The sequence below is a fragment of the Pan paniscus genome, chromosome 11, assembly GCF_029289425.2.
Source record: "Pan paniscus chromosome 11, NHGRI_mPanPan1-v2.0_pri, whole genome shotgun sequence".
NCBI classification, from domain to species: Eukaryota; Metazoa; Chordata; class Mammalia; order Primates; family Hominidae; genus Pan; species Pan paniscus.
The window spans coordinates 37929136-37950510 of NC_073260.2; the positions used below are offsets into that span (position 1 = coordinate 37929136).

Here is a 21375-nt window from a genome sequence, read left to right on the forward strand (position 1 = left end):
CCTGTCTCCCTGTGGTGAACATTGGCCTGTGACCCTGTTTTATGATTAACAGAGAGGTGACATTTGTGCTAACATGGTACAGACCTTTAATCCCACTGTAGAAGTTTAACTCCCTGTAAACAGTATTAGTTTGAATTATCCTTTTCACTGTTATTCTGGTTGAGTCAGCATACCCAGATTGAAGAAAATAGTTTAGTAATAGGCAGTAAACAGAAAAATGGAGGTCCCTTAGGTGATTTTTTTTTCATTAAAAAAAGAGAATTAGTAATACATTGCATTTTATAGTGCTTTGTAAAGAATCTTCATGTTTATCATGCAATTTAACAAATATATTTTGAGCAACTACAATGAGCAGGGTGCTCACAGATGGCATTTGAGTTACCTGGCAAAGAGACAACCAGAACAGTTATTATCACCATTTAATCCATAGTAAACTGAGACTCAGGAAGCTGCCTGACTTGCCTGAGGTTCCAGCTAGATTAAGCAGAGCTGGTTCTTAAACCTAGGTCTGTCTGATCTACTAGCAGCAAACCTCTACATAAATGTGTCAGATGTTTATGAATAAGTAATGTCCATGGTGTAATCACCCACAGCGTAAGGTACTCTGGGGTGTCATCAAGGACATTAGGAGTCATCCAAAGGCCATTTTTTTTCATCAAGCTCACTCTTTCCCTTGAATGGAAAGGAGTACTGCCCCTTATCTCAACTTGATGCCTTATTAGCTATTTGTCCTTGGATAAATAATTTACACTCTCTTATATTCTTTCCTAATCTATTAAATGGGAGGGAAAAAGAGCCCAACCACCTTCTGGGATTATTTTCAAGAAAAATTATATAGTGCATGTAAAGCCATTAGCAGAGTGCTTGACAATACATGATCACTTGTTGTTATTATTATTATTGGGCTGATTTTCCCTTTCGTTTCATTAAGAAAATATCTTTCTTTCTTGGTAATTGTCAACTCCTTTGTACAAATGCCTAAACTGAGAGAGAAAGTTTGCACCTTGCTCTGAAGATCACCCCCAGGTTGGCTTTTTTCAGCATGATGATCTGGAGGCCAGGTCCAAAGCTAAAAGTCTTTGACTCCAATATTACAGCTAATATATAAACAGGGCAAACATGCTCTGCTGGTGGCTGGGACATAATGGGCCTTAGAAGGTCATCTTCTCTAGAAATTGTTGCCCACTAGCTTGTCCTATTACCCCAGTAACAGCACTGCAGTTTCATTCTTTTGGGGTAAGACAAGAACCTCTGTTGAAATGGAGAGGCAACAATGAGGTCATCAGTTATACCTTCTCATGAATTAGCTCAGTGGCCACTGACTTTTTATATCAAGGGACAGAGTACTGACAGCCTACCCTGAAGGGATGCAGAAAATGTGGAGAAATATATTTGTCATGAGGATAGGACTGGATAGGGACTCTGCTTCATCCTAGCTGGGACCTTGAACAAGTCAGTTAGCTTCTCTACGTCTTAGCTTGCTCATTAATTAATGAAGATAATACCTGCTATAATTACCTCATTGCCAGTGGATCAGATGAGACCTGAGGTGTCCCTGGGCTTCCGGGAAGTAATATGTAGACATGGAGCATCCACCCTGTGCTGAGTGTATTGGAGGGAGAGAAGATTAGAGAAAGGAGGAGACCCTGGCATTGGATAGGAAGCTACCCAAGATAATCTTCATTACCATTTTTTCTTTGGTAGCCCAACCTATGCAAAAAGCACTCTTTGTAACACCCAAAGTGAGGGCTCTTTGAGCTTGCATTTTCAAGATTAACCCAAAGTGGCAGCCGAACAGGGGCAACGATCTCCTTCAGAGCACAACCACTGTGGAGGCTGCTTGGTTAGGGGGTCTTCAAGCCAGAGTCTCCCCTTGCTAAAGCAGTGAAGCTGGAGCAGGGACTGCCATACAACTTTAGCATCCTCATAGGCAGTGAGAAACCCGAGCCCAGAGGCACTTAGGAAACATCCTCTCTGGTCTGCCCCAAGTGGTTTCATAGAGGGTTGAATATAAGGAAAAGGAGACTTGCACCCAACCCTCTGTAGCCCGAGGCCAAACGGAAGTTAGCTTTAAGACTATGTATAGATTTCTCCTTTCAAGTTTGTTGCTTGGAGAATAATCTGTTGGAACTACAGACTAATAGAGCAAAGTGGAGGATAACTGCAGAGGTCAAGAGCGACATTGTCCTGGCCTCAAGCCATTAAGGAAATCCAGTGGCACCAGGAGTCCACAGAATAGAGAGACAGTCCATTACTGCAGTCCCCTCTATTAGTCATATTTTAGTGGGTCACTAATTAGCTGGTTCAGTGTTTTGATTAGTGATTCCAAAGGTCTGCTGGTGGAAAGCATTCTGTCTAGGATCACCATGAACATTCAGTAACCCACCTTCATTCATTGCAGCTAATTGCAACTAATAAATGATGGGGGAAAAACACACCTCATTTGCTTATCCACCTGCGGAAATGGGTCAGAGGTGTCACAGAGGTCTGCACAGCATGTCTGCACCCCCAACTGTCTTGGTCATGCATCCATCTGAGCCACCCATGGTTCTGTGCACAACTCTCACACACTCTTTTCCAGACCTGTCACCATGGCCCACCGATTTCCAGCCCTCACCCAGGAGCAGAAGAAGGAGCTCTCAGAAATTGCCCAGAGCATTGTTGCCAATGGAAAGGGGATCCTGGCTGCAGATGAATCTGTAGGTGAGTGTAAAAAGCAGTCTCATCATATAACAACATATTATTTTTTCTACACTTAGCAAAAACAACTTGATAATCATATTCTTTATGGAAGTAAAGGTTTATGTACACAGGAGTGGGAGCAGAAGACTCAGTAAGCGTAGAGCTTTTGAGTCCTGTAAGTAGTAGGCACATTCCTGAAAGCCAAGGAAAGAGGCTCAAGCCCTTCATTTTAAGCCAGGGGTCATTTGAATCCAGACTTGTAGTAAGGCCAGAAACTTAGTAACTAGCATAAGGTCAGATACACAGGCATCTGCTACTAGTGAGAAGTCAGTTTAAAGTCAGTTCAAATTCAGTTGAGTCAAGAAGGGCAGGAAAGTATCTGCATCTGGAATAGGACAGGGCTTATGGATGGGAGAACCTCAGGATGGCACAAGGGAGAGCTGTGGCAGAGTTGCACAGCCTGCCATAAAATCACAGAACCCTGAGAATCAAGAGCATGCCCCATCCCTCCTTCTGCATGTACATCCAGCAAGACTGAGGACCAGATCAGGGAGGCTAGAGAGGCCTGAGGGCCTTCCATATCCACCTGGACCTGAGGGTGGCTTCCACCCTGACCTCTATATGCCCAGCCCACATACTCCCTAACTAGCCACCTGATAGCAACCAGGGTCTTCTCCCTGGAACACAAAAAATTGAGGCAGGAGCTTTGACTATCTGAAAAAAGAAAGAGAGTCTTGCTTTCCACTGTCGTGAGGGTCTCTGAGATGATGTGGAGAAGGGTGACAGGAAAGCCCTGGCTTGCTCCTTATGCTGCCCTTGGCCCTCCCACCATAGGTACCATGGGGAACCGCCTGCAGAGGATCAAGGTGGAAAACACTGAAGAGAACCGCCGGCAGTTCCGAGAAATCCTCTTCTCTGTGGACAGTTCCATCAACCAGAGCATCGGGGGTGTGATCCTTTTCCACGAGACCCTCTACCAGAAGGACAGCCAGGGAAAGCTGTTCAGAAACATCCTCAAGGAAAAGGGGATCGTGGTGGGAATCAAGGTGAACACCTCCATTCACACCTCACTTCTGCTTTGTCCTAGGCAAACTCCAAGCACACTGGCAAGGACAGGGCCAACACTCTGAACATTCTCCTCATCATATTTCTCTTCTCACCCTTTTCCATCGTCATCTTCCCACAGAGAACAAGATCCTCTTCTAGAGTTTTCCTCCAGTGCCCTCTTCTTTCACTCAAATTTTCTACACGTTCTTAATCTCTTTGCATCTCAATCTCATTTCTTAAAATGGGAATCTACCTTATGATGTTCTTACAGGGATGAAATGACTAAAAGTTTCTAGGCTGGACGTGGTTGCTTACTGCTGTAATCCCAGCACTTTGGAAGGCAGAGGCAAGAGGATCGCTTGAGCTCAGGAGTTTGAGACCAGACTGAGCAACACAGTGGGACCTTGTCTCTACTAAAAATCAAAAACATTAGCCAGATGTGTTGGTGCATGCCTGTAGTCCCAGCTACTCAGGAGGCTGTGGTGGAAAGATTGATCACCTGAGCCCTGGAGGTCGAAGCTGGAGTGAGCTATGGTCATACCACTGCACTCCAGCCTGGATGACCCTGTCTCAAAAAAAATGAGTAAGATCCTGTCTAAAAAAAAAAAAAAAAAAGAAAGATAAAAGAAAAGGAAAAGTTTATATTGTGTAATTATTGTTAATGGTAACTATCATAATTATTGAAGCATTTACTATTCTATCTTATAACTAGGTCTTCCAATAGTGCATAAACTTCTCAAAAGTGAAAACTAGTATCCATTGAATAAGAGTTTTTACCATTCCAAGCATTCATTTAATTCTCATAACCTCTGGTAGTAGACTCAATTATTACCCTTATTTAGAGATGAAGTGAGAAAACTGAACTACGAAGAGTAACATAACTTGCCCACACAACAAGGCAAGGTCAGAGCCAGTTTAGGCTAATTCTCAAGCTCATGACTTTTGCCTTTGCTATGTAGAGATTAGAGGTTGTATCCTTAATTCTCTTTACCTCCTGTACTAACACAACACCTGGTGCATGCAGGTGCTCAATAAATGTTAGGGTAGACACTCTCACAGTGTACCTTCCAGGTAACTTCCCTTCTGCTATGGACTGAACTGGGTCCCTCGCACTAATACACTTTACTAATTCAACTCCTTGATCTGTAAAAGATGCAAACTGTTAGTTAGTTCAAGAGTTCTGCTTGTGTTTTCCTGACATCTGGCACCTGTTAATTATTTGTTAATTATTTGTATCCACAGTTAGACCAAGGAGGTGCTCCTCTCGCAGGAACAAACAAAGAAACCACCATTCAAGGTAAGGATATTGCCCACTGAGATGAATCATGCCAGTATAAGCTAGAAATGAAGGCAAGTAAAGAAGGAAGCAAGGAAAAACAAAACACAACTATTACACTGGTCTTAGAGCCACACATACCTGATTTTCAATACCAGCTCCTCCATTTAACAACTGTGACCTTGGGCCAGTCACTGAAATATTGTGAGCCTCAGTTCTCCTATCTCAAAATGGGGATTTCTCAAAATGTTGTGGGGATTAACTTAGACAATGTACATAAGGTGCTTACCACAGTACCTTGGACAAAGAAGATTAAACTCTGCACCTGGAAGTATTATTTTTAGAAAAAAATTAGCAGCAGTAGGGTGGAAAGTCCCCCCACTTTGAGGTCAGACACACCTGGGTTTGAATCCTGGTTCTATCACATGCTACCTAGATAATTTTGCAAGATACTTCTGCCCAAGTAGACAAGCATTAACTCACAACATTGGGTTAGCTAAGCAGAATTTGAATCCCAGCTCTGTCACTCTTGAGCAATTCAAACTTGGTAAAGTTGCTTAACCATTAGGAGCTTCAGTTTCCAAATTTGTAAAATGAGTATCATATTAACTATTGGTTTCTTCTATTCTATATATGGAGTAGATAGTATGTATGTCAAAACACTATTTATTAAATCTAAGTCTTCTGGTTCAGTGTTGTGATTAATGCTGATATGCTTGGCTGTTTTCAATCGTCAAGCTCAGCGGATTGAAAGCTAAGCAAAGGGAGAACTCCTTCCCTTTATTAGAAGCACCATGGATCAGGTACAAAGGTACAAAGAAGCCTTTCTCTCTTTTGTGACTTGCAGGGCTTGATGGCCTCTCAGAGCGCTGTGCTCAGTACAAGAAAGATGGTGTTGACTTTGGGAAGTGGCGTGCTGTGCTGAGGATTGCCGACCAGTGTCCATCCAGCCTCGCTATCCAGGAAAACGCCAACGCCCTGGCTCGCTACGCCAGCATCTGTCAGCAGGTGCTCTGCCTTCCCCTTGGGCTGAAAAAGAGTAGGCTAGAGTTTTCTTCAGAGCTTTTCTTTTCGATTATACTATAACTACAAATGGACCTCCTTTTCCCTCACCAGTATATCCTAGTGGCATTTTTCACAACTTTTGCTATAGCCAACTGTGGTAGGGAAAGATTTGGTCCCACAAGCCAGTAGGAGTCCAACTAAGCTATGAGTTCAAAGGATAATGCCATCAACTGCTGCCCTCTGTCAAAGCTCCATAAGCTGTCTTATAAGTGATCGGGCTTTTGAGGCCAGGGAACTTGGTTGTCTGTACTCCGTAACATCCAAGACATGATCCTCTTAGATTCCTAGCTGAAGAGTGACAGCTCTGACTGAGTTCCAATCCAAATAATTCCTTGGAGGATGGTGACCAGATGCTAAAGTTTCCAACACATACTAAAATGTCTCTGGGTCCGAGTTAAGTTTGATTTTCTTCTGTGAGTACTATGTTGGGGTTACTAGAGTTGTGGACAGCTGGAGATTCCCAATTAGAACTCTAAACACTGCTTGAATTTCTTCATTAACCCAACTTAGAGACATCTTTCTTAATGATTTATGCTTAGATGCCCTAAAAAGGCAGTAGCTAGATTCTGAGGCAGCTAGAATAATCTCTAGAAAGAAATACAGTAATTACGGGTTTGTATTTATTTTTTACCTCATTCTGAAAAATTCTACTGCCTTTAAGTCATCTATGTAGTATTTCTCCATAATGGCTTCAATTTATACCAATTGCAACTGTTGAATCTCCTCCTAAGGAAAGGATAACAGTGAGCACAGCTTCACTTTTGCTTCCTTGATTTTCCTTTTTAGAATGGACTGGTACCTATTGTTGAACCAGAGGTAATTCCTGATGGAGACCATGACCTGGAACACTGCCAGTATGTTACTGAGAAGGTAAGTTTTCAATATGAAGGCCCCAATTCTAGTTGAAAAATCTTAGTTTTAGGTAAGAGCTGTTACTTAACATATAACAGCTGTTATATCTGAAGTAGCCTTTAGGATGGATAGCATAGAGAAGGTAGGGAGGTGCTCATCAGCCCTTCACCTTTTTGGCACATGGTACGCTCCATATAGAAAAAGCACAGGAGTTGCAGTACAAAGACTTGGGTCGGAGAATCCGCTTTTCCACTTGTGGGATCTTGGGCAAGTCATATTATCTGTTTTGACTTCAATTACATGTACACAAAGAAATTTTAAAATAAGACATGTGGCTCAAATGAGAAGATGTAATTAGAAAATACTTTATTCCATCTGACTTTCTAAATTAGCCACAGTGGATCTGAAAGAGGGTGGTTCTATTCATACACTGTGAGAAAGTAGGAGAGTCATAATGTCAGCTGACCTTAGTTTCTCTACTTGGAAAATTATATGGACTGAAATGCAATCTAAGAGCACTTCCACCTCTAAAATGTATGCTTCTATGACTACTCAGCTTCTGTAAACATGGACAGTGGAGGCCCGTTTAGATGACCCCAAATAGCTAAAGCAATGCAGTCTCAATAAGGAATGACATTGACCAAGGGAGTAATGGAAATAAAGGAATGAAGGGCTTCTAGGAAGCAGAGCCATGCCTGTCATTCATGCAGTGAATGAGAAGCTAGATTAGGGGTGATGAAGACAGGCCAGTTTAGTTGTGCTCAGTGGCTATGGATTGCAACACATTGGTCTAATGAGGCCTGGAGATTGGTTCAGAAGCTTTTGCCAAGCAACAAATAAGAATTCCTTCATCCTGCCTCCCTGCAGTGTAAATGTGCCAAGGTCAGGTGGCTCTATGACTAGCTTTGAGTTTCACCTGGTGGGACCTCTTGTCCTTCAGGTCCTGGCTGCTGTCTACAAGGCCCTGAATGACCATCATGTTTACCTGGAGGGCACCCTGCTAAAGCCCAACATGGTGACTGCTGGACATGCCTGCACCAAGAAGTATACTCCGGAACAAGTGGCTATGGCCACCGTAACAGCTCTCCACCGTACTGTTCCTGCAGCTGTTCCTGGTAAGGCCTTCTTTCTTCTCTAACTCAAGGTCTTAGCCCTCATTCTTTGGAGAGCCACAAGCTTTCTGTTTGTCCGGAAATCTGCTTCTATTCATGAAACAAACATCTGTTATCTCACAGGCAGCCAGCACTTCTTCTCCCACTTCAGAATACCAAGCATCCCAAGTCTGCCCAAATGCCCACAATCCATGTATTTCTTCAATATTTCACTGCCTTCCTTACGTATTTAAAGCACTTATCTCTAGCCCAACTAGCTTCAGCAAAAGCAAACTGATTTCTCAGTTTGCTTTAAGGCAAATTAAGCAGAGAAAAGACTGAGACATTACTTTTCTGGTAGGTTCATTGCTTGCTTTCTCAAGCAGGGTATATAAGGTGGGACTAATAGAGTGAAATGGCTTCTCTCCTACCAGGCATCTGCTTTTTGTCTGGTGGCATGAGTGAAGAGGATGCCACTCTCAACCTCAATGCTATCAACCTTTGCCCTCTACCAAAGCCCTGGAAACTAAGTTTCTCTTATGGACGGGCCCTGCAGGCCAGTGCACTGGCTGCCTGGGGTGGCAAGGCTGCAAACAAGGAGGCAACCCAGGAGGCTTTTATGAAGCGGGCCGTGGTAAGATGCTGCCACCTCTTATCTACTTGATGATGTTCACATTTGGGGCTTGACTTTCCAACACGGAGAAGCATTGTTTTCTTCGGGCCAAGAAGGTATCTACAGATAGTGTCTATTAGGCATTTGAAAATGTGGCAGTAGAGGTCAGTATGAGGATTGAGGCTAGAGAGAATTTTGAATTATCCACACTAGAGTATAGTTGATGACAGGAGACTGAAGGACAATTTCAACAGAAACACTTCAGAGGGAAGGAGATAAGAGGACCAAGAACTGAACCTAGGATACTTTTTATTTTGGGAAGGTGAAGAAGAGAAGCAACCAAGAAAAGCAGCGATTATATTGTAGGGTGAACCAAGCATTCTGGGAATAAAGACTGAAGAATTTCTTTCTTTCATGTTTATTTGTTTGTTTGTTTTGAGATGGAGTGTTACTCTGTCACCCAGGCTAGAGTACAGTGGCACAATCTCGGCTCACTGCAACCTCCACCTCCTGGATTCAAGCAATTCTTCTGCCTCAGCCTCCCAAGTAGCTGGGACTAGAGGCATGCGCCACCATACCTGGCTAATTTCTGTATATTTTAGTAAAGATGGGGTTTCACCATGTTGGCCAGGCTGGTCTCAAACTCCTGACCTCAGGTGATCTGCCCACCTCAACCTCCCAAAGTGCTGAGATTACAGACATGAGCCACCACACCCAGCCAGGTAAACAATTTCAAAGGGCCAATAATAACATGCTATAGAGAGATTCAAAAGAAAGGCCAAGAAAAGACCCTGAGATTGGCATTTAGGAGCATACCAGTGACCCTCACTGAAACAGTTTCAATAAAGAGGAAAGGAAAGGTGCCCACTCAAGAAGTTTTTCAGAAAAAGACCCAGAAAGGTTGCCAGGAGAAATGGGGACCAACAAAGTTTTTATTCAAATAATAACCAAAATTTTTAAAATACGCTTTATGAGCCAAGAACTGGGGTGAACAAATGAGACATATCCATGTCCTCCAGGAATCTTGGAGTTTAGCTAAATAGGAGAGAGCTTGGCATGTTTAAATGTAAAGAAAGAGGAGCCAGAGGAGACAGTAAAGATGAGGAGAGTGGGGATAATTGAGTGGAGAAGAACTTAGAGGAGCAGGACTGCATGAGACTCAATATTAAGCATAGGTGGCACAGCTGGTGTAAGACAAAAAGGAGGGAAGAGGCAGAAAAGAGAATACAGTTGGAATCAGCTCTATATAAGTCAAGAGATGTAGCAGTTGATGACTGATTACAGTTGAGGGTATCTGCTGAGAATGATGAAGAAATGGAAATTTCAATACTGACAGTCGGAAAGTGTAGAAAAGCAGTTAAAGGAACTTGCTAGGAAATTGATCGGACGTTTTGGCCAGACATAGCCAAGCATCAGGTAATGTGCAGCTGAAATAAGAGTGAGTGTGTGGTAGCTTCATTCCTGAGTTTTCCTAACAGCAGTCTAAAGCATGCAGGAAGATTCAGAATGCAAAATAGTGGGGTAGAAGAGTGAAAGTTTAATAGGAAGATAGAAGAGTGACAAATTTTACTGATAGCCTCTGTTAGCTTGCTGACCATAGAGGAAGCTAGGCAAGGAATCAAGAGTAGTCAGAAGTGTGGTGATGAGGCCCTAAAGGGAAGGAAGGCCCCAGGGAAGCTAAGTCATCATCTCACAGGCATAAGAGAGGTATCAGATTTTCAAAGTAGTGCTTTACCTTGACTGTGGAAAGCAGGGTGCAGCAGTGCTGCTGTGTGGCTGATGGACTGAGGAGACCTAGCTTACGTGATGGAGGGATTGTGAAAGCGCAGGTCATAAGGGACATCCACACAGAAGAAGGGAAGCTGAGTTTATCATCAAGGATGGTGCTTCCCAAGCTCCAGTGTGGATCTGAATCACCTGAAGGTGATTTTGGTTTTGTTGTTATGATCTTTTATATTTACACACAATAATTGTATAGATTTGTGGGGTATCTGTGATTTTTTATATATGCATATAATGTATAATGATCAAATCAGGATAATTAGGGTATTCACTCCAAATATTTATTATTTCTTTGGGTTTGGAACATTCCAAATCTTCTCTTCCAGCTATTTAAAAATATGTAATAAATCATTGTTAACTATAATCACCTTACTGTTCTATCGAACACTAGAACTTATTCCTTCTGCCTAATTGTATTTTTGTACCCATTACCGACCTCTTTTCATTTCCCCTACCCCCACTTGAAGCGCTTGTTAAAAATGCAGATTATGGGTCTCACCCACTGAGTTTCTAATTCAGTAGGTCAGGGGTAAGGCCAGGGAATTTCTATTTTTAACATGTTCCTAAGGGATGCTGGTAGACCATGAAACACAGTTGGAGAACCATTGATGTAAAATGTAGAAATAAGTCCTGGAGAGAACAGACAATAGCAACACTGACTAGAAGAAGTGGTACCACTGAGTGACATTCAAATATTGTCATAAGTTTCATAATTCTGAATTTATCTTTAACTGGAATGTATACAGGAAAGCAAATGATACTACAATAACTAAATAAAAATTACATATTCTTCTAGACCTATATAGGTAGAAAATGGAAATGTTTTTAAAATAAACATGTTTTTCTTTTGGTATAGTGTACTATACTAGTGAGAAATTTTTCAACTTTAGTTTCCAGTACTGTTGCTGCAATATTGTTGGTACTGAACAGAGATTTCCCCAGTAACTGACACAAACCTCAAGCTTACCAAAGAAATGCTCAGAAAACTGGGATAAAAAGGGGAGATACTTTATAGAAGGGGATGGTATCCCCAGCAATATTCAGCAACATTGCTGTAAAAAGAAGAAAATCTGAGTGAAGGTTTGACTGGTTTCCCATGAGAGGCAGACAGGGTCAAGGTGGGGTCACATTTACTCTAACCAGTCTCCTCTCTCATATTTGTCTTCTAGGCTAACTGCCAGGCGGCCAAAGGACAGTATGTTCACACGGGTTCTTCTGGGGCTGCTTCCACCCAGTCGCTCTTCACAGCCTGCTATACCTACTAGGGTCCAATGCCCGCCAGCCTAGCTCCAGTGCTTCTAGTAGGAGGGCTGAAAGGGAGCAACTTTTCCTCCAATCCTGGAAATTCAACACAATTAGATTTGAACTGCTGGAAATACAACACATGTTAAATCTTAAGTACAAGGGGGAAAAAATAAATCAGTTATTGAAACATAAAAATGAATACCAAGGACCTGATCAAATTTCACACAGCAGTTTCCTTGCAACACTTTCAGCTCCCCATGCTCCAGAATACCCACCCAAGAAAATAATAGGCTTTAAAACAATATCGGCTCCTCATCCAAAGAACAACTGCTGATTGAAACACCTCATTAGCTGACTGTAGAGAAGTGCATCTTATGAAACAATCTTAGCAGTGGTAGGTTGGGAAGGAGATAGCTGCAACCAAAAAAGAAATAAATATTCTATAAACCTTCAGCTGCTATCGGGTTTCACTTTTCTGCTCTTGCTGTCCAAAGACTCAGTGTATTTCATTACTTTTGACTCTACTAGACATGACTGGGTTTCAACAGTAAAGGTCTTCAACTCTTGCTATTCATTGGAATCAAGCCGCAAAATTTTAAAAACTGAGATGCTCAGGCCACACCCCAGCTCAATTAAATCAGAAACCCTAGACCTGGGATCCTCTAACTATTAGATTTCTTAAAGCTCCCTCAGTAATTCCAATGTACAGTCAAGTTTGAGAACTACCAATCTAAATTTCAAGTTTGAGGGTATTTGAAAATTAAAGCCATTCACAATACGAAGCCAGCTAAAAATGTAGAATGATTTTGAGCAACTTGTGGAGTATAATAAGAGAATTAATGTGACTTCAATGCTTGGAGCATTCTTCTTCAAGTGGCCCAGGTTTGGTGAAACAGGACTACCTTGTCATCTGCACGTCCAGGCATATTTCGTAGTTTTGCGGTAAATAATATTCACATAATGATACTGTATTGACTTTCAATTTTCAGAATTAACCTATAGTTACAGCACTTAAGACAACCAGAGTTATAAAAGAGAATTTAAATATTATAACTTTGGACAATATAAAAGTGATGATTTAACTGACAGAAGCTGGGAAATATAAGGGGGAGGAGAAGTGGAGGAAAGCAAAGAGAGTCAGGAATACTACTTAAAACTGATGGGTTAAGAAAAGGTGCTTTAATTCTATTTAAGTAATAAAAGAAATGGATGTAAATCATAAAAATATATATCTAAAATTAAAATATTGATGGTAGTATGCTAAATTTCTTACCTTGAATAATACAAAGACAAATGGTATTGTGTAGATTAACAAATGAAGAAACAGAGGCTTAACATATTATTTAGAGGAATAAGACAGAATTAGCCAAAGGGGCTTACTCTAAGACCTGGGAGAAAGACCTGGGAGTCGGGGCACAGGAAAGATGACATTTCCTTATTACCTGCCCTCTACAGTATTTGAATGTTTATTTCCATGTGCTTGTCATTACTTTTCTAAAAACAACTACATTCATACAAGCAACTCAAGCCTATATTAGAGATCTATTAAGCCCACGGTTTTCATTTTACAGGTGATAAAACCAAGTCCAGAGAAGTAAAATTACTTACTGAGGGTCACACATTTATGGCAGAGCTGAGAGATTAAAATTCAGGTCTTCTGAACTCAAGTCTCTTGCTCAAAAAATGGATACACAGCCAGAGATCTTACAGGGCAAGGTGACAGGCTGTGTTCATTATCTCTGCCACCCGTGGTGTAGTCTTGTACATTTCTCCTTGTACATTTCAGTCAATCATCAAGCACTTCATCTCCTACTGTGTGCCAAGCTGTCCTAAAAGCAGGTAGGTAACACCTTGTGAGACAAAGCTTTTCTGCCAGATAGTTTTTATCTAGATCCAACTCAGCATCGCTGAATTCTTTAGATATTTTAAGAGGTATCTAAAGAAACCTCTCAGATTCTTATCAGTTAATCATGAATTTATAATCAAGGATGAGTTACTTATATATTTTGGTCAAGGCTGAATTACATTTTACTGGGAATGAGGATTTATATAATGCATTTTCCTGGCTATCATCTGATACATTTTCCCTACTAAGGGACTACTGTTGTCTTTGAAATCTTAATCCCAGTAATTTCCTCCTTTCACAGTAATATGCAGACAAGTGTTTTACAAGGCTACAGAGTTCAATTTCGCTGTGATTACTGAGTATTTAGTGACTTCCCAGCTTTGGTTACTTGTTCAGATTTACTTTAGTAGTTATTAAACACCTACTAAAACTAAAACCTGGTACTAGACATGAAAAATAGAGAAATTTCAGCTTTAGGGCACACCAGACAATTAAGCTTAAATAGCTAAGCAAGAAACACACAAACCATTGACTGGGGGTTGGTAAGTGGGGTGGAGAGTCAGGGTGTAGAATCAGATGTCTGGGTGTAGGAAAGGGAGAGATGGCATTTGGGTTGGACATTACAGGAGAACAAAAAGGAAAGGAATTCATAGAGAGGATACTGCCTGTGTGTAACAAAATACGTTCATAAGTCACTGGGAGAAGAAGACATTTTGAAGCTATCAAGAGCCAAGGCCACACACACACACACACACACACACACAAATGACTAAGTTGTGGAAAGAATAAAAAGAGGAATTTGTTTTTGCTCTGAAGAGGGAAGAGGGAAGAAGGAAGGGAATGGGCAAGAAAATGAGGGAAGAGAGGAAGAAATGAGAAAGGAAGGAAAAGGAGGAGGCAGGAAAGAAGCTAGGGCAATATGTAATTGTGGGGAGGTGACAGGCTTTTGAGAAGAGAACTATTGAGAGGAGAACTATTATTAAGCAATCTAAAGATACTGTCTTCTTGTGAGGAAGAACTGAGTTTCTCATTTGAGTCTACAGCATGCTTTATAAAAACAATATACTGAGATGATTCATAATGATTCATAATGTGAATTAATTTAGGAGAAGCAAAAAACAACTGTGACAGTGAGAAGATAAGCTTCTAGAAACTTGCAGCAATCTTGGAGTGAGCTTTAGGCAATGCAGAAATGGGATTTCCAGATCATCTGACTTAGCCCTGCTGGAATGAAAGACTCCAGCTGCCGTCTAGATGTCACTCACAGTGACAGAGGAGAAAACTGGGGTCCAGCGTGCTAAGGAAGTTTTCCAAGGTCACATAACCAGTCGGTGGTGAGATTTAGGCTAGTGTGATTTACAAAGTCCTCTTGGGTGGTAGTACTCAGGGTTCTTCAAAGCACAGGTTCTAGAGTCAGACAGCATAGATTCAAATGCTGGTCCTATCACTTACTAGCCATGTGACCTTGGACACATTATACCTTTCTGTCATTCAGTTTCTTCCTCACCAAAATAAGAAAAAGTACATGATCACATATTGTTGTAAGAATAAATGAGTTAATACATCTCAATAACAAGTTCACAATCCCTTATTCACAATTCTGAAATCTAAAAACTCTGAAGACCAAAAGTTTTCTCATAAGTTTTAGTAAATTATTTGGTGGCAAAATCTGACCTGAACCTATCTGTCATCTTTACTCCATCTGATGAGATGCAGCAATATTAATGTGCTTGATTGCAGGTGCTTCCTGAGACCCTGCAGAGGGAGTTATACAATATATACAATATATTGCATAAGCAATATATTTACTCTCTAAAATCTGACAAAATTCTGATTTCCAAAGCACATATGGCCTCAAGGCTTTCAGATAAAGAATTGTGAGAACTGCCCTTGGAACAATATCTGCCACATTTCTAGAGTAAAAGATAAATTGCCCATGCTCAATGCAGCCTGGAGGGCTCATGCAATGCTACCAATCCCAAAGCCCATTTTGAAGAGAGGATGAATTAAGAGAGAGAAGTGATGCAAAGCTCAACACAGCCAGTCACAGCTCTTTTTCTACTGCTCATATAAACATGGTATTCTGGCTGGAAAGCAGTCTAAGTCTCTTGAAATAATCTAAAGCACTCAGTACTGGGCATCAATATGTATAACATACATAAAAATCAGCCAACAAATACTCTTGCAGCACCCACTGTATGCTCAGCACTGTAAAGATACTACATGGTCCTTCTATGCTTACCATGGAAATGAGGAAGACAAGCATGCAGTTAGAAAACAAAGAAAATGGTACAATAATGTGCTAAATTACAGTGGCATAGGCTAGATGCTGAGATCAAAAGGGAAGGAATATTTTATGGAAGAGGGAGGATTAGCTGAAGGCAGTTTATTATTAGTTATGTGATCTTGGGAAACATAGTCTCTCTGAGCCTCAGTCTTCACATCTGTAAAAGAGGCTTGTTTTGAGGGCAATATTTTATATACAGTGCCAGATACATAAGTAGGGAATAAATATTAGTTTTCCCTGTCAGCTGGCTCTTGAAGAAAGGTAAAGGCTCATGAATGAGAATGAACATGAATTGTGTGTCCTTACTAGAGTACAAACTATGTGTTGAGAGAACTATGGGAAAACAACCTGGAATGGTGAGGCTGATTTTCCATAATGGAGTGGCACATGGATGGGCAGAGAACTTTAGAAAGTCTTGCCTTGAAGTGATGAGAAATAGGGAACTGTGGATGACATTTAAGGAAAGAATAACATAAGAGCAGTGCTGAAAATTACTTTCTAGAATGTAGAGGATCAGGAGGGAACCAGGAGCCAGCTAAGTGTCTATAATAGCAATCCAATGTAGCACCTGGCCTTTTGTCGGTGGGGTAGGTGAGTAGACATGACATCTTTAGACAAGAGAAAACAACAAACAATTCCTTGTATGTAGCATAGCCATTATCATCTTAATAAAGTCTGTTTCATTGCAACCTGATAGGCAAGTGCTTGGGACAAATGAAAGCTCAAAATTCTTTACCTAGTTCTCAAAAAGACTTACATACATGCTGGGCTGAGTAGTGTGGTAGATGAAAAATAGGGCATTTTCAATCTAATTAAACTAAAGAGCTTCTGCACAGCAACACAAGCTACCATCAGAGTGAACAGGCAACCTACAGAATGGGAGAAAATTTTTGCTATCTACTCATCTGACAAAGGGCTAATATCCAGAATCTACAAAGAAACAAACTTACAAGAAAAAAACAAACAACCCCATCAAAAAGTGGGCAAAGGATATGAACAGACACTTCTCAAAAGAAGACATTTATGCAGCCAAAAGACACATGAAAAAATGCTCATCATCACTGGCCATCAGAGAAATGCAAATCAAAGCCACAATGAGATACCATCTCACACCAGTTAGAATGGCGATCATTAAAAAGTCAGGAAACAACAGGTGCTGGAGAGGATGTGGAGAAATAGGAATGCTTTTACACTGTTGGTGGGACTGTAAACTAGTTCAACCATTGTGGAAGTCAGTGTGGTGATTCCTCAAGGATCTAGAACTAGAAATACCATTTGACCCAGCCATCCCATTACTGGGTATATACCCAAAGGATTATAAATCATGCTGCTATAAAGACACATGCACACATATTTATTGCAGCATTATTCACAATAGCAAAGACTTGGAACCAACCCAAATGTCCATCAATGATAGACTGGATTAAGAAAATGCGGCACATAAACACCATGGAATACTATGCAGCCATAAAAAAGATGAGTTCATGTCCTTTGTAGGGACATGGGTGAAGCTGGAAACCATCATTCTCAGCAAACTTTCTCAAGGACAAAAAACCAAACACCCCATGTTCCCCCTCATAGGTGAGAATTGAACAATGAGAACACATGGACACAGAAAGGGAAACATCACACACTGGGGCCTGTTCAGGGCCCTCAGAGGGAGGGGGGAGGGATAGCATTAGGAGATATACCTAATGTAAATGACGAGTTAATGGGTGCAGCACACCAACATGGCACATGTATACATATGTAACAAACCTGCACATTGTGCACATGTACCCTAGAACTTAAAGTATAATAATAATTTTAAAAAAAGAAAAATAGGGCATTTTCTAAACATAGCACTGATTCTTTCAGCAGTTCAGAACAGCCAGGGCTAGGCAGTAGCCCAGGGTCTCAAGTGTCAGAGAAATGTATTCTGCCCTCCTAAGATAATCAAGGTCAAGGCAACCTTCTGCAGCTATGTACAACTTTTCCTTCTCCTGCTCTGTTACTCTGTCCTGTTCAGAGTGCACTTCTGGGTTGCAGGGACACAATGACTGTCATGTAATGTGAGGATTTACCTCAGCCAGTGGACTAACATGAGAAACCTGTTCTTAGAGCATGGCTCCCAGATAGGCAACAACACAGGCAAGACACACACACCATGTTTTATTTGTGTGAATGAAATCACACAATCAAAATTCAGTGTTTTGGAAAGTTAGGTGATTTTTCCCCCGTCTCATGTAACACATGTGGCTTACTATGCATTCCTCAAGTCTTCAAGTCTCCTTGATGATAAAGGGCTGCTTGACGCAACTATCAAACTGACATAACACCTAGCAGGTATTTTTAAATTTTTTAAATACATGTTAATTGATCTTGTCCTACTTGTGCAGTAAAGCAAATGTGTCTCTCTTCTCTTTGTCTGTGTATTATGGTTATAGACGGACTTAGTTTTAAAGAAACCAATCAACCCACCCCTACTACCCACCTGGGGCCACAAAACACTTTTGAATGAGGGAGAATAATGTCAAATATATCAAATACTGACTGGGAACAGCAACTTTAAAAAAAAGGATTGGAATACTTGGACTGGATTGTTTTCAAAAAAGGAGGTGAAATTTATTCTGCAAGCACTGTGCTCAACTAGGTGTGTTCTGTGTGCCCCTAGATTTGCTGATGACATCCTCCTTTAGGAAGACAGATGAATGTGAAATGCCTCACTCATCAAAATTACAGAGAAATAGAATATTTTTGCCTGTTTTTCTTTTTGCCACCAAAGACCCCTTTTACCTGCTCATTTTAAAATTTTATCTAATCAATAATTTGCTTCATCTACTTTAAGCTCAATTTTCTTTCAAAATTGTCTCATATGTTAATACCCAGAAGAAATATGAGTAATTTCATGAAGTTCATAGTTTTACTTCTTGTGATGCCATAGGAGTAAAAAATAAAAATAATTTTTAAAACAGTTTTACTTCAGCTGGGCTCTAAATAAAATCCCAACTATCTCCAGCTGCTCCTTCAAACCTTTATTATTGACAAGACACCTAACTCTACGCCTAACCATGTCCACCCATCTTCCTTCCCTGATCCTCAAAACATGGATTTTATTATTATTTTTTTTAATGGGTCATCTCAAGTGAATTTGATTTTCCCCTCACCCAACCAGACACCAAATCTGTCCTCTTTCATTTTCTCCCAAGTTGAAGAAGGTCCCTGAAGAAAATCTTTCCATAACTGTTAGTACGCATTTCAGCATATCTAATAACTTAATCAACTTTCATTCTGCTCTCCTCTATCTTCAACCTATCCCTCAACTGGCTATCCACTCAAATTTTTCTTCAATCTCCATCTACAGCCCTCTTTATACTCACAGACGAGTAATCTACTTTTATTCTCTAACTTTATAGAACAGTAAAATTAAGCAAGTAAAAAGAATAACCAATAAAGGGTTGCCATTTTTTTTAAGTAAAGACATAAATGTAACAGACTATCCTCCCAAATCACTATTATTTCAAAAAAGGACTTAGTTGTTTTTTTTTTTTTTTTAGAAAAGAGCATACTTTCAGAACAAAGATCTCTAATAATCAATTTATCTTTTTTTTAACAAGGATATTATATTATCATTATTTTTGCTACTTGAATGTAGAATAATTTTTAAGAATTGACCGTATTTGGGAGCTGATGATCTACTCTCCGGACACCATTTAGCCCCCTGAAAACTGGCTCTTCCTAACTCCAGAAGCTGTTCTTACAGAAACCCATTAATGACTAATTATCAAATCCAAAAGACACTCTTCAACCCTTCCTCAGCCTCTCTGCAGCATGCTTCTGGATCACTTTCTGACAGAAGTTATCACTACATGTTGGGTTTCCCATACTTCTGGTTATTCCTGTCTCCTTTGCACCTTGCCTACCCACTAAACAAAGTAGGCCCTAGGATTCCATCTCTGGACTTCTTTTCTTGCTGTATTCTTTCCTTAAAGCTTAATCCATTCATGTCTAAACACTGGTGAATTCCTAAATCAATTTCTAGCCCAGTTCTTTTTCCTGAGCACCATATCCATATCTGCAATTGCCTCTGGACATCTTTACTATCTCACAGACAGACTAACACACATTCAAAATGTTAGTGATCTCCTCATTCCATACAAGGTACACTTTTTTTTTGTCCTGTCTCATTGAATAAGAGCACCAACAACCCAAACTGACTTTGAATCTTTACTCTTCCTTAGTTTTCTCATCCAATTAGCAACCAAATCTCACTGTTTATAAATATTTCTCAAATTCATCTCTTTCTCACATTCCCACTGCCTTAGTTGAAGCACCATAATCTCTCAACTGTACTACTTTAAAGACCTCTTGAAGTTTTTACACAGAAACAAGGCCCTGGCACAATATTTTCCATGCACAATTTTCTGAGAATTAAGATCCACAAATCTAAGGAAGGTCAAGAACCATGGTCCTTGCACACTTAAGAATCAGGTGAAAATTTAAAAAACAAACAAAAAACACAAACAACCAAAAAACCTGGTCCCAAATCTTTCCCTCCCTATGGAACATAGGATTTTTGGGTTTAATATTTGGAAAGTTGCACAAGGGAAGTATTTCTAGTACTAGTAATGTTATTCTTAAGCTGAGTGCTGGTTACACAGGTGTTTAGTAGTGAAAACTAAGAGCTGAACACTTCAAATATGTACCCTTTTAATATACACAGCATACTTAAACACAAAATAGTACCCCAGAATTTTAGGCAGAATAGTCTCCCTAGCATGACAACTCTTGATCTGCCCTTACAGAAGGGCAGCCTTACCTCCTGTCACATTCCCAATTCACCAAGCAATCAGGAATTCAATTTGTAGCTACCAGTTATCTCACAATTCCCCCGCCTTCAGATACTATTTATCTTCCCTGGTACTCATCTTTTAGCTTCATCTTAAGCACCCTCCTCTTGATTTAACTTTTTTCTTCCCTTCTCTTCTAGATACTTCATTTCCCTCTCTAGAGCCTTCTGCATACTTTTATAATTTTCTTGGGAAACAGAAATGGACACTTAACCTTTTTATTTTTATTTTTATTTTTTTGAGATGGAGTTTTGCTGTTGTTGCCCAGGCTGGAGTGCAATGGTGCGATCTCTGCTCACCGCAACCTCCACCTCCCAGGTTCAAGTGATTCTCCTGCCTCAGCCTCCCAAGTAGCTGGGATTACAGGTATGTGTCACCACGCCTGGCTAATTTTGTATTTTTAGTAGAGACAGGGTTTCTCCATGTTGGTCAGGCTGGTCTTGAACTCCTGACCTCAGGTGATCCACCTGCCTCGGCCTCCCAAAGTGCTGGGATTACAGGTGTGAGCCACCACGCCCAGCACTGCTTTTTCTTATGTAAAAATGGCCATACTGCCCAAAGTAATTTATAAATTCAATGCTATTCCCATCAAGCTACCATTGACTTTTTTCACAGAACTAGAAAAAAACTACTTTAAATTTCATATGGAACCAAAAAAGAACCCACCACATAGCCAAGACAATCCTAAGCAAAAAGAACAAAGCTGGAGGCATCACGCTACCTGACTTCAAACTATGCTACAAGCCTACAGAAACCAAAA

At 40.5% G+C, this 21375-nt stretch overlaps 1 protein-coding gene across 1 annotated transcript; it reads left to right on the plus strand.

Annotated features, from left to right (window-relative positions):
* Positions 1-2591: 2591 nt before the first annotated feature.
* On the plus strand, positions 2592-20929 carry ALDOB (aldolase, fructose-bisphosphate B). The gene is made up of 8 exons (XM_008974094.5): positions 2592-2703; positions 3517-3728; positions 4972-5026; positions 5853-6013; positions 6857-6940; positions 7863-8037; positions 8448-8647; positions 11578-20929. Exons 1-8 carry the CDS (start codon positions 2592-2594, stop codon positions 11671-11673), a joined length of 1095 nt encoding a protein of 364 aa, XP_008972342.1. The 3' UTR covers positions 11674-20929.
* The last annotated feature ends 446 nt before the right edge of the window (positions 20930-21375 follow it).